This window comes from Pelobates fuscus, chromosome 5 (genome assembly GCF_036172605.1).
Source record: "Pelobates fuscus isolate aPelFus1 chromosome 5, aPelFus1.pri, whole genome shotgun sequence".
In the NCBI taxonomy this organism is placed as follows: Eukaryota; Metazoa; Chordata; class Amphibia; order Anura; family Pelobatidae; genus Pelobates; species Pelobates fuscus.
The window spans coordinates 203,724,565-203,739,179 of record NC_086321.1 but is presented as its reverse complement, the minus strand read 5'-3'; the positions used below and the strand labels follow the sequence as shown (position 1 = coordinate 203,739,179).

The window sequence follows — 14,615 nt, the reverse complement described above, 5'->3', positions numbered from 1 at the left end:
AAGGGATAATGATGATTATGACCACCTCTGTAGACTTACCTACTACCACAATCCACTTCAATTATGCTAAAATCATTATCCCACATTGCCTATTGTGCAGCATTATACTGGGTACAACAGGACAGCACACTTAGCATCTGGATAAAGACATGCCCTCATTCCTTGCAGGGAGCACACTTGTAGCATTTGCCTCCACATTACCAGTAGAGCATAGGGGTATAAATTTAAATCTAGAAAGAAATGCCAGTCTATACAAATTTGTTACCACAGTATGCAGATAATGCATGCTGATTTAGTCAAAGTGCAACAATGCTATATGTACAACATAGTTGAACTTCAAGGTATAGTTATTTTTCATGTTAGTAGTCATATACATATGAGCTACAAGAAAACACTGCTATTTTTGACTGCAAAGAAAAAAGCATAGGAAATTATACTTTATACTAGCACAGTGCTACATCTATATACCCGGAATGTTTTTTTTTTCAATTTGTATTTTATTAGCGAGTGTCATACAAAATTACAACTGCTTCGTAGTATAACAAAAGAATGACAAGTTAGTTTCATCAGCTGTCATAGGTCATAAATGTGCGTCTGCAGTCATGGGCCTGGTTGGTAGAGGCTAAAGCTGGTATTCTGGTCTATTATGCAACTCTAAAGCATCTATACTTCTTCTGCATTAGGTACTTGTAGGTATTGTCTCTGTGGTATCAGCAGAAAAGTGGTAGTATTGTCTAACTGTCCGGTAAGCATGAATAGGACTAACAAATATGTCAGGGAATGCCATCGAAGGTAAACTAAATTAATCAAACTGGTTAATTAAAGTAATATAAAATAAACCAAGATAAGTGAACAGGCTTATGTACCAGGTCATATATGAATAGAGGTTATCTCACACTCTTTCCAGTGCTGTCAAGTTCCTTCGCCATCTGCACTTACAGTCGGTGGTTCAGTCTTCACAAGAAGGGCGTCGGGTCATCTTATGAGATAAGAGTGAAGGTCTTGGCGCCCCGCTGGAGTATGAGAGATCTCTGAGTTTTATTGGCAGTAGGAGCAGGCAGTCTCTTCGTTGCTAGCACTGCAAACCGAAAGTCTCTGTAGATTGACACAGAGCAGCCTTTAATTCGAATAGTGCCCATTTCTCTGGACTTTGACATGATGGTGTCACGTATTCATCCGCTTATAAAAATGTGGTTAATGGCATTTACTGTCCACACAGGAAAAGTTGTGTCGAGCAGCAACCAAATCCACTGAAGGATTAATGCTGAGCAGCAATTATGCAAATGAGAACCTGGTAACTGCCTTTGGGGTCAAAGGCCGGTTGCAGCCTATCAGATCTAGAGGAGGGGTATTTAGGCCCAGTTCTCATCCTGCTCAGTGCCCTGTCTTGGTTTACCTTGTGGTTGTCCGAGAGTGCGTTATTGATTTGGGTTATTCTTGTTATTTGACTTTGGCATTGTTTTTGACTTCCCTGTTTTCTGGCACCCCTGACTCCTGGCTTTTCCTTATCGTTGTGTCTCTTTCTGTATCCCTTGACCTCGGCTATTCCTGACTATTCTTTGGTACGTTAGTCCGGCCATTCTAAGGTATAGGTTACCTATCAGTCCTCTATGTTACACAATTCTATGTGCTGGATCATTCTGTAATCCTGACAGATGGCGGATCAAACTACAATGTCTCTGGTAGCTGCAATTATATCTTTCGATGCTCCTTGTGGGGTGGTTGCTGCTTTTCGAACTCTGAATACTGTTAGTATCATTCCTTTAGTGTCCTTTCCTGTTATACCCAGTAAGGACACCGATCTTTGGATATAGGGCAACAGCTCTTCCCCTCTGATGGTTTCTGGCACTACCCTCACCCATATCGGGAGAGTTTCTGCACTTGCTGGGCCAGGTCATCCACCTGGTGGTGTGTATTTGCCCCTCCCGGGTTTGGTCTTTGGTTTCCACCACCGTGATTTTCTGGCGAAGCTCCCCTTTCTCCATTTATGCCTCTTGGAGGTCTGACTTCCAGGTCTTGCGGATGTCTTGTAAGAGGTGTATCATGTCTCCTTTGGAGACTGGTGAAGAGTCCTCATCAGAGTCTTTGTCCGAGTCTACCTTGCCCAATCCTGGAGAGGTGAGCATGTCTCGTTCCTCTTGGGTTGCCTCTGAGGCCTCCTCCTCGCTGGGAGCAGCGGGCGACATTTTAGATGAACCCGCGGCTGCAGGACTCAAATGATAGTCGGATGTCTGGCAATTTCGGCATCTCTGGAAGGTGAAGTTTCTTATTTTTACGCCCCATGTTTGTCTCTGTTAGGGAGTGAGGAAAATTCAAACCTGCTTGAGCTGGAAAAGTGGTAAGTTTGCCAAGGTTTTTTTTTTAAATTTGACAATTTTTATTCCGTTTATAGAAAGCATACGGATGGGGGGGAGAAGACAAAAATGGGGGGGGGGAGGAGGGGGTAACATCCAAGTGCCATCCGTCAGTTAGAAGAGACATGAAAACGTAGTTGACCATAGTAATACACAATACTTTAACAGATCCTCATAAACACTCATAAGTCGCAAGTTCCGATATAACTAAGTAGTTTCTTTGAATGAGACTTAATTAATGTTAAGATATTCTAAAATCATCATATATTAAGATAATATAATATGAACTTTAGAATACGTTATTGCTTCATCCTACATATAGGGTTTACCAATCTCAACTTGTCCCATATATCCCATTTTGCTATAGCATTTTGAGTAGAGTAGTATGTGTTAGTAAAACAACCTTCGTAAAGCTTTTTCTCATCCATCTCAGAATATACTTTCTGGATTTTAGGAATGTTTGAAGTCTTCCAAGCTCGTGCAATAAGGCGTTGAGCCGTCAGTACCGTATGAAAAATGTGTTTTTAAAGGTATTTGGGAATATCTGGGGGATGTACAATAGCAAAAACAAGAGGGGGTCATATGGTATTTAAAATTTTGTAAGATTTTGTAACAATATATGTACCTCCTCCCAAAAGGGTTGGAGGTGTGGGCAGTTCCACCATATATGAATAACTGATCCAATGTTATGTTGACATCTCCAACAGGTGGGTAGAAGGGAAGGAAACATTTTGTGTATCCGTTCTGGGACCATATACCACCTATAAATCATTTTTTTTTTGTTTTGTTCAATAAGTGAAGCGGATTTAATACATTTCTTGATATTTATGGATATATTAATCCATTGTTCCTGGGTAAGCTCCATAGCCAAATCATTTGCCCATTGGTTCCCTGGTGTAGAGTCTGAAAGTGGTGTATAATCTAATAATAATTGGTAACATATGGAGATTGGTTTACATAATGCGGATGGTTTTTTGTAAATACAGAATTTTTCCAATATCGTAAGTTGTTCACCAATAATACAGCGAGGAAGAGGCTGTGTATTTTGTTTTTGTAAAAAGGAATATAATTGTCTATAAGAGAATTGAGAGGTCAATGGAATATCATAAAGTGATTGATGGGTTTGAAAATCCTGTAGGCTAGAATTAGCGTAAAAATAAATTAAATATGTAAGACCCCTCTCCCGCCATGGTTTAGCATGGAAAGTAGGTATACAATATATAAGAAATTGCGGGGGAAATTGGGTATCTGCTTAGCTTATGTCTGTGGATATCCCAGATTTGTATTAGCAGAGCTATTTGGGCAGGGACTGCTTTTAAAGGGGGTCGTAACTGTTTAGGGAGCCATAATATATGCGTAATGTCATATGGTGACATCATATGCTGTTCGATTCGGACCCACTGGGGAGGATTATGGTTGGAAAAATGCGATATGCCAGCTGCCAATATGGATGCATGATAGTAAGTGCGAATATCGGGGACTGCCAATCCTCCTACCCTAGCCGGTGCTCTCAAAAGTTTCATAGATACTTGGGGGCTCCCCTTATCCCAAATAAACTTAGTAATATCCTTTTGAATCGATTTAAAATAAGACTGTGGCATCGATAGCCGAAGATTCCAAAAGACATATTGTAATCTCGGAAGTATGGATATTTTAATAGTTACTATTCTTTCGGTCCAAGTAAGGAAAAGACCTCCATTTTATCAGGTTTTGCTTACACTCCTTCCATACCCTAATATAATTGCCTGCACTCAGATCTGTTTCTCTTCCGGAGAAGATTATCCCTAAATATTTAATGCTATCACGTCTCCATTCAAAGGCATATGTTTTTTATAATATATTTAAAACTTGAGAGGGTAGGTCTATTCCCAAAGCCTGCATTTTAGTATTGTTTAACAAATAGTAGGAATGCAGACCATATTCTTTAGTGTTTAAAGGATCGGTGATATAAAGTAAAATATCATCCACAAAGGCGCTGATTTTGTATTCTAATCCTTAAACTTGAATACCCTGTATAAGAGGATGGTTTCAAATGGTTTGCAGGGGGGGCTCTATTGCGAGAACATACAGCAATGGGGACAATGGACACCTCTGCCTCGTTCCATTGGTTAAGTTTAATGGAGGAGACATGAAGCCTGCCTGTAACACCTGGGCCGAGGGACCTGCATATAAGGCAAAAATCTGTTTGAGTAATAGCTGTGGAAACCCATAACCCATTTTGCCAAGTTTTAAATGTTATTTGTTTTTTTAAGAATAAAGTTATATCTCTTTCCATTTCATATTAGAATTTGAGAAGTAACAGAGAAAATATTAACATGATAAAATGCTCTCATCTAATCTTTTTACCTTAGTTTCTGTGTACTTGATAACCCTGTCAAATTATTGCCAATGTAAAAAAGAGGTAGGGGAAATATCTACAATATAAAAAAAGGTGACAATTAGAACTTGAAAAGAGCTTTTATAAACATATATTACATTATATTTTATAAACATGAATTGCAGATTATTTCTAAAATAAACAATAAAAAGGATCTGAGAAATAATCAACATTAAAGGAACACTACGGCACCAACACAACTTAAAGGAACACTTCACATACATAAAGCTTTTCACTATATTCTATAAACAAGGAGGAACAGGGGGTTAAATAGTAGATATAAGATCACTTATTTTGTGTAAACATTTTAATTCATTTTAAGATGTGAATAAATTTTGCTTTTATTTGGAATATGATAGGACAATTGATATTCATGTTATATGAGGTCCATTAAATACAGCCTATTTAGAATCCAAATTGAAACTGAATATATAATGACCTTTTAAAGGTTTGAAAATCTGAAAGTTAATCTCTTTGTTGAATTATAAAAATGAAAGCAGCTCTGTTAATCCACTGACATGTTTTCCTAGAGGATTAAATGCCAGGAACTGAAGATCGAAGTCAGGGTGCCAAAGGGGGACGGTACCAGTAATGATAATTTATCTGCTCAGGCCCCTGCAACTCATTTAAGAATTGCTAACGGTGTCAATTAATGCATTTACCCATTAATCATCTTTGGATTTAGGAATCTGATAGACATTGAGAAAAAATAAATCAAAACTGGGCTGGGTTTTAAAAATTAAAGCTGGGCTTCAGAACTCTAAAGCTACTCCAGCACAAGCTTTCTAATGAGCCTTTTCATGTAAATCCCCTTGGGAATTCCCTGAAGGATAATTTTAAAATGGCACTATCTGTAGGACTAGTGCTAACTGTGGTTGCCTCCGACCCCAACCCTGTGGTCCTGTGCCTATTAGGACCAGAGGACTGGGCATTTTTTTATCAACAATATTGGGGTGGCGGGCTGAGGAGCCATCCACCCCAATTATTATAATATGCTTCATCCCACCAATCACCCTACGTACCCAGTTAATCCCTCACCACATACTGTGGGGAGGAAGTGGGGAGGTATTTTGCCCGGTCACCCTGGTCAATAGTGGGATCTGGTTTCTTAAATAACTTACATTTTTTACTTCTATTCTAGCACATTAGAGGAGAATAGCAAATTGCACTGCTCTCTGCTATCCACTAAAATAATTTAAATCTGTAACACAGCAATGCCATCTATAAATTTGCTGTTGATATGCTTTTTTTTGGTTGTTGTTTTTATGCATTGCAGCTGAGTTACACCATCTAGCAAAGCAAACAGAAATTAGCATTATATCAAAAGATCGTAAATACAGGTGCTTAACTTAATTTTATAACATGACAGGAGGCTTCGTATTTGCTTAAGACTTTCTTTACTTAAGCTTCACAGCAGCACTTTTTTACTTAGTAACAGGGTAACCAATCAGAAAAAAAGGATAACAAGGTATAAATGTCCCTCCCTGTGATGTCCCTCCCTTTTTCTTTGCTGCTTCACACCATTACAGGTCAGAGTGCCACTGTCTCCTACTTTCTGTGGGTTTCTGTGGTTTATTTAGTTATCTGTCATCTGCTTCTCTCATACTTATTTTTATATATTTTTTATTATGCCTTATGAGTTTTTTATATACCTACTACCACTCCTAAGTTTTCTCTCAATTTATATATATATATATATATATATATATATATATTTCCCTCATCTAACTCCAAACCCTTTTGGCATTTAATTACATTCTTTTTTAATTTCTCATTCCTTCTGTGTCCTTTTTCGTGATTACTGTTTGTTTCTGCATCATTTAAACCCGGTTAGCGAGCGGCATATTTTGCCCCGTTTTCACGGGCTTTCTGGGCCGTGGAGAACGCCTCCAACGGCCCTGTGTGCGCACGGCGGCCATCTTGGATCTCGCGCTCCTCCGCGAGATCCAAACTGCCTTTTCCTCTCCCTGGTGCGCATGCGCGAGCTCGCAGCAGCCATTTTTTTGGAGCCGCGATCTGCAATTTCTCCGGCCGTGCGGCGGCCATTTATACCGCTTATTGCGACGGTTTAGTGTTTTTAACACAGATAAATCAAGTTACAGATTTCATGTGTATCTATTCAGTTATATATATTTTTCATATATATTAAAGTGGCAGATTTAAATGTTTCTTACCTCCCTCCATTCCTTACCAAAGGAGGAATTTAAAATACCAGGACATCAGTCACAATCTCTGATTCAGGCTGACTCCCCCTGGTGGGGATTTGTTATACTGCATACAACCTATATTTTTCAACATTGAATACACAATACATTATTTTAATACTGTTTGATTGGGTATACCCCCAATATCACTCAACCAATGATTTGAGTCTTAATACTTTGGTATTTATATAGGGTAAATTCCCAATTAAAGCTTGCACTGTGGAATTATAACATATTGTGATATATGGAGACGGCCTTAAAATACATTCTAACGCTGGCCTATTCTGCCCCATAGGTACCAACACTGTTGCTATGGAGGCTTCAAATCAAGATCAAAACTTGCAAGCAATTATAAATGCGGCTGTTGCCACTTCACTAGAAAAGGCCCTGGCTCGGGTGCTGCCCATTGAGCCAAAGGATCCTAAAATTTCTGAAACCCCGCTTTCTGACGAAGATGCGGAGGATTCCGATTCCACAAAAAGAAACCCTTCCAAACCCAATAAACGTTATTGGAAAGGGAATGGGCCAGAACCACTCAAACGCAAGGGGAAAGAACCGGCGAAACGCCCCAAACAGGCGGACGCTAGAGAGAAACACTCCGTCCAGCCTACTCTGTCGGAAGAGGAGGAAGACTCTTTCGACTTACACCCCTTGGCCATCCTAGATGAATGGCAAGCTGACCACTCCTCAGAAGATGAGGAGGACTGGCCTGAGACATCTTTTAAAGGAGCACCTCTCCCTCAAACTATTATGGGAGACCTCACAACCGAAGATACGATACCCAGATCGAATCCTTCTGGGGACGCTGAATCCTTTCTGGATACGCTTGGTCAACCTCTTTTTGACCCGAGACAGATTAGATATCTTCGATCATCTGAATGGTCACTCCCAGACCATCTCTCCCAGTATATCCATTTTTGGATCAGGAGACCCCTAGACCGGGAGGTCCGCAAACGCCTAAGAGCCGAATGTCCTAGACCCACTCTGCCGGACAAGGTCGCTGTGACCCCGGAGTTTGATACGCTGCTCTACACATTTCTGGCCAGATCTGGCCGTGACCCAAAAAAGGGCATTGAACGCAGCCTACGCCTAACCCAGGACAAGATGCTAGATATCCTGGGGCCCTGGCTAAAATTCTACTACTGCTGGCTGATGAAGCCCTATCTAATGAAGGTCCTTTAGACCCATCTGTGATCAGAGAATGGGCACTATGCTCCATTTGCCTGCTGGGCAATGCAAATACATCCCTCTGTACTGAGCGTAGAAAAGCAGTGCTGCTGCGCATGGATGCCAAGTTAGCTGACTTGGGAACCAAAGAATTGGGCCCCAAGGCCAAGGGTCTGTTATTTGGAGAACCCTATATTAAAGAGTTACATAAACATGTAAACGTATACGCCACACTAAACAAGGTGCAGTCATCCATGAAAAGAGTATTTCATCATCAACCCTCACGGGTTTTTGGCAGGGCTGGCTGCACAAGGGGTCGTGCAGTCAGCCGTTTCTGGACCACAAGCCAACGCCAGAGAACCCTGACTTCATCGTTCTTCCCCAACTATCAATCAAGGGGCTTTTACACCCAAAGGGCGAATAGGGGAAGAGGATACAGAGCCTGTGGACTCAACAGATACCCAACAGGTGAGATTTCCTACCTTTCACCTTTCTACTGTTTATTATGCGGGCAGGTTGTCACATTGTGTAGACATGTGGAAGACGCTGTCTTCAGATACCTGGGTCCTAAACACAGTTCAGGGTTATTCCATAGAGTTTCATTCTCTCCCTTCTCAAACAGGTTATCCTCACTATCCGACAATGTCAAAGTCTCAGTCTTCTTCTAGATTCAGAACTACGTTCTCTACTAACAAAATGAGTGATTCAACTCGCTCCACTCGACGAAGGCTTCCTCAGCTCCATCTTCTTGGTCAAAAAGAAATCAGGGGAATTCCGCCCAGTAATCAACCTTCGCCAACTGAATACCTTCGTGATTTACAGACATTTCAAAATGGAAGGGATACATTCTCCGACCAGGCGATTGGTTCACCCTACTCGACCTCAAGGATGCTACCTCTCTGTACCAGTACACCCATCCAGTCGGCGTTTTCTCCGCTTTCATTGGCACCACCGGATTTTCCAATTCACCTGCCTTCCATTCGGCCTGAGTTCCGCCCCATGGTGCTTCACCAAACTGCTCAAGCCAGTCACCGCACATCTTCGAGAAAGGGGCATTCGTTGCTTAATCTACCACGACGACCTCTTGCTACTCTGCGAAGACGTATCCAGACTGCGTTCACGGATGAACTATGCATCCTCATTGATCGAATCCTTGGGATTTGTCATCAACCAAGAGAAATCATAACTGTCCCCATCCCGAATTGTCAAATTTCTCGGCTTCGAGATCGACTCCTCAACCTGCGTTCTTCACCTGCCTCAGTCCAAGTTAACTGCGATCAGAAGGAACTACGCAAGACGCTTCGACAAGCGTATTTACCTCTCAGAGGTTTAGCTCGAATCGTAGGCCTGCTTTCGGCTTCCATTCTAACAATCTACACAGGACTCCTACAGTATCGGGACATACAACGCTTGAAAGCTCAATTCCTCTGAACCCATCCATCATACAAACAGAGGGATCACTACCGAGGTGAGGGAGGAACTCTACTGGTGGCTCCGCCACATGTCTGCCTGGAACGGCAAGGCAATTTTCGGTCCCACCACGGACTTTGTGGTGGAATCAGACGCGAGTCTCCAGGGCTGGGGTGCAACTTGTCATACAACCTCCACCAGAGGACCATGGACAACCGCAGAACACTTTCTCCACATCAATTGTTTGGAGTTAATCGCAGGCTCGTTCGCAATTCGCAGTCTGACCAATCATCTCTCCAACTGTTGTATTCTCCTTCGAATGGACAATATTTCAGCTGTCCAATACATCAACAAATTGGGCAGGGCCAGGTATCGCATCCTCTCCGAAGTGACAAAGGACATCTACGATTTTTGTTTCCAATGCAACATCACACTTCGGGCAGAATATCTTCCAGGGGAGATGAACATTACCGCGGATTGATTCTCCCGACATTGGAGAGACGGCAGTGACTGGCGCCTACACAGAACAGTTTTCCTCCACATCTCCAAACTCAGGGGCCCGTTTATTCTGGACCTATTCTCCTCCCAGATGAATTTTCAAGTCCCACAGTTCTTCAGCTGGCTCGCAGACCCAGAATGCTCGGCAGTAGATGCCTTCCTTCAGAGGTGGCCAACGACGGGAGCCTATGCCTTCCCTCCGTATGCGATGATTCCCAGAATCCTTCTTCAGATTCGCAGACAACAGGTCACACTTATACTACTCACCCCGCTCTGGCGGGGCCAAGCATGGTTTCCGGATCTTCTGGACCTCTCCTGCCAAGATCCTCTCCTTCTGCCTCCATGGCCCAATCTCCTAGAGGACCCTCAAGGGAACCCTCATCCAATGATAATGCAAGGCCACCTCCACCTAGTAGCTTGGACTCTTTAACCCCTTAAGGACCAAACTTCTGGAATAAAAGGGAATCATGACATGTCACACATGTCATGTGTCCTTAAGGGGTTAAGGGGAACCTGGCATTTCAGAGAATTAATCGCAGAGATCTAAGGAACTCCTCTAAGGAACTCCTCTGGGATGCTACCTTTCCTCCTGGGGTACTTGGTGCAATTGGTGCCTGGAACGGAATACCGATCCCCTTACGGCCCCTAGACAATTCATATTGAATTTCCTCTCTCATCTATTCGACCTAGGCCGATCCTACCGATCCATCAACGTTGCCCGGTCAGCCATCTCGGCAGCCCATGTTCCTCTAGACGGAGCTCCAGTGGGCCAGGACCCGCTGGTTTGTAGACTATTGCGGGGCATTAAACTGGCTCGCCCCCCAACACCGAAATACTCCCATCTATGGGACGTTAATGTCATGATTTGTTTCCTAGAAACTTGGCCGAACAAGGAGGATCTATCCCTCCGTCAACTCTCAGCAAAATTCACCCTGTTACTTTGCTTGGTGTCCTTCCGACGGGTATCGGATGTTCGAGCATTTGACCATGACGCTATCAACTTTTCCCCAGAAGGTGTCACCTTTTCCGTGTCCAGACGGACAAAATCCAACTCCTCTTCAGTATTTTAACCTTACTTCCCTAACCATCCGAAATTGTGTGTGGTATCACTTCTCTCTCGTTATCTATTACCCACCTCCTCTCTCCGTTCAACCTCCTCCAGCCAACTATTGGTCTCATACGTCCGACCACATAATCCGGTGTCAACCATAACCCTTGCCGGATGGGTTAGGTGGTTGCTCTCCCTGGCCAGGATTGAAGCCTCCTTCAGAGCCCACTCCATCAGGGGAGCGGCGGCATCGGGACCATTCAACACTGGAGCCTCTCTTCGAGACATTCTTCACTCAGCAGACTGGTCCCGGGAACAGACGTTCCGCAACTTCTATTTTCGTCTGGCTATGCACGCTTCCTTAGCCCTTCTCGGGGAGCGTTAAAACAGCAAATACAAAGCCTCCTGTCATGTTATAAAATTGTAGATTATGCTAGCTTTAGTGTACCTATAATCTTAATTTTATTAATGGCAGGAGGCGAGTATTTCCCACCCTTCACTTTCGTTTTTCCCCCCCTAGGGTCGCCTCTGTAGGTAAGTTCATCAAAGACAAGAATAAATAAGCTATGTCTTGCTACCATGGGGATTAGGAGTTACACTCTATGGGTGGATAGATTAACTCTATGTTGGAAGCGGGCTATAATATATGATTCATAACAACTGGATATCATAATTTTGAAGTCCAATTCACGGATTAATCCTTGGTTTCGACTCTGCTTTCTCGTTTCAGCGTAAAGCTCCCTCAAGAGGACAAGTCTTGTTGCTGTTCCATCTCAAGCATCATCTCAGCTCTTCAAGAAGACAAGTTTACGTTCCTGTTCCCTCTCAAGCATCAACTTTCTCGTCTGGCATTCTGAATCTCTCATCTGGTTCCTTTTCAGTTTCCTGTTCCTATTTGTTCGCTGCCAGAAAGAGGAAGCAACATCACAGGGAGGGACATTTATTGATTGGTTGCCCTGTTACTAAGTAAAAAAGTGCTGCTGTGAAGCTTAAGTAAAGAAAGTCTTAAGCAAATACTCGCCTCCTGTCATTAATAAAATGAAGATTATAGATACACTAAAGCTAGCATAATCTACAATTTACAAGTTAATTGAGTGAACATGAGTGATTTAAATTATATACAAAAAGTGTATAAATTGCAGTGAAAAAAATATATTTTGTTCTTCACTGCAATCAAAGTGGAGCGCTAATGTAGTGCCACCCAAAAATTGACAGTACAAGTCATTTAAACTTTAAACCGGGTTTAAATAGGGTGTGCAGGATACATTTATTGTGTATATCTGCCATATTGAATTTCAGATATTGCACCTTTAGTGGTTCCATCAAAGTGTGGTTTACAGCTTTAAAGGTAAAAACACAATCAAAATCAGAGCCAATTATATGTAGGCTCTGACATATCTGAGTGCAAGAAACTTTCGATTGTCATCCCACTTTAAACATTTTTAAAGTTATATTGTATCCCTAAAGTGAGAAGTTGTAGTAGTTTTAAAGTGAATTTCAGATTTAAGTGCAGAAAGAAAAGTCCTGCGCTCAACTCCCATCACTACTGGGCGGCTGCAATGACTACAGTACACATCAGCCCCAATACATAGTAAAAACCAAAGAAAAACATGTTACTTGCGCTCTATCCTTTATCCCTATGTATTTTTAAAACAAATGGAGGTCTTTTAGTTACCTCCAATGGCCATGAGAGGATTGAGCCCACCTGCCACATCAAGGCAGACCCCCCCTAGGTGGGTCCTAACTCTAACCATTCACCTTGCTTCCTTGAGCCTCTGGCAAAAATCTCTAATGAGACAGAAAGGGGTATTTTTTATATACACCCCTACACATTATTAACCCTTAATAGGGAACACATGGGATGGGCGGCTGCATTGTAACAAGGCTGAGTAATACAAAAATTGGATACAAATGCAGAAAGAAAAGTCCTGCGCTCAACTCCCATCACTACTGGGCGGCTGCAATGACTACAGTACACATCAGCCCCAATACATAGTAAAAACCAAAGAAAAACATGTTACTTGCGCTCTATCCTTTATCCCTATGTATTTTTAAAACAAATGGAGGTCTTTTAGTTACCTCCAATGGCCATGAGAGGATTGAGCCCACCTGCCACATCAAGGCAGACCCCCCCTAGGTGGGTCCTAACTCTAACCATTCACCTTGCTTCCTTGAGCCTCTGGCAAAAATCTCTAATGAGACAGAAAGGGGTATTTTTTATATACACCCCTACACATTATTAACCCTTAATAGGGAACACATGGGATGGGCGGCTGCATTGTAACAAGGCTGAGTAATACAAAAATTGGATACAAATGCAGAAAGAAAAGTCCTGCGCTCAACTCCCATCACTACTGGGCGGCTGCAATGACTACAGTACACATCAGCCCCAATACATAGTAAAAACCAAAGAAAAACATGTTACTTGCGCTCTATCCTTTATCCCTATGTATTTTTAAAACAAATGGAGGTCTTTTAGTTACCTCCAATGGCCATGAGAGGATTGAGCCCACCTGCCACATCAAGGCAGACCCCCCCTAGGTGGGTCCTAACTCTAACCATTCACCTTGCTTCCTTGAGCCTCTGGCAAAAATCTCTAATGAGACAGAAAGGGGTATTTTTTATATACACCCCTACACATTATTAACCCTTAATAGGGAACACATGGGATGGGCGGCTGCATTGTAACAAGGCTGAGTAATACAAAAATTGGATACAAATGCAGAAAGAAAAGTCCTGCGCTCAACTCCCATCACTACTGGGCGGCTGCAATGACTACAGTACACATCAGCCCCAATACATAGTAAAAACCAAAGAAAAACATGTTACTTGCGCTCTATCCTTTATCCCTATGTATTTTTAAAACAAATGGAGGTCTTTTAGTTACCTCCAATGGCCATGAGAGGATTGAGCCCACCTGCCACATCAAGGCAGACCCCCCCTAGGTGGGTCCTAACTCTAACCATTCACCTTGCTTCCTTGAGCCTCTGGCAAAAATCTCTAATGAGACAGAAAGGGGTATTTTTTATATACACCCCTACACATTATTAACCCTTAATAGGGAACACATGGGATGGGCGGCTGCATTGTAACAAGGCTGAGTAATACAAAAATTGGATACAAATGCAGAAAGAAAAGTCCTGCGCTCAACTCCCATCACTACTGGGCGGCTGCAATGACTACAGTACACATCAGCCCCAATACATAGTAAAAACCAAAGAAAAACATGTTACTTGCGCTCTATCCTTTATCCCTATGTATTTTTAAAACAAATGGAGGTCTTTTAGTTACCTCCAATGGCCATGAGAGGATTGAGCCCACCTGCCACATCAAGGCAGACCCCCCCTAGGTGGGTCCTAACTCTAACCATTCACCTTGCTTCCTTGAGCCTCTGGCAAAAATCTCTAATGAGACAGAAAGGGGTATTTTTTATATACACCCCTACACATTATTAACCCTTAATAGGGAACACATGGGATGGGCGGCTGCATTGTAACAAGGCTGAGTAATACAAAAATTGGATACAAATGCAGAAAGAAAAGTCCTGCGCTCAACTC

At 42.4% G+C, this 14,615-nt stretch overlaps 1 protein-coding gene across 1 annotated transcript in view; it reads right to left on the bottom strand.

Moving 5' to 3' along the window:
- The window catches only part of LOC134611271 (nucleotide sugar transporter SLC35D2-like), a 158,032-nt gene that overhangs the window by 54,627 nt on the left and 88,790 nt on the right, over nt 1-14,615 (bottom strand). Inside the window, exon 4 of the mRNA XM_063454962.1 lies at nt 4,701-4,768. Coding sequence (XP_063311032.1) covers nt 4,701-4,768 — 68 coding nt within the window. The remainder of the gene's footprint in view (nt 1-4,700; nt 4,769-14,615) is intronic.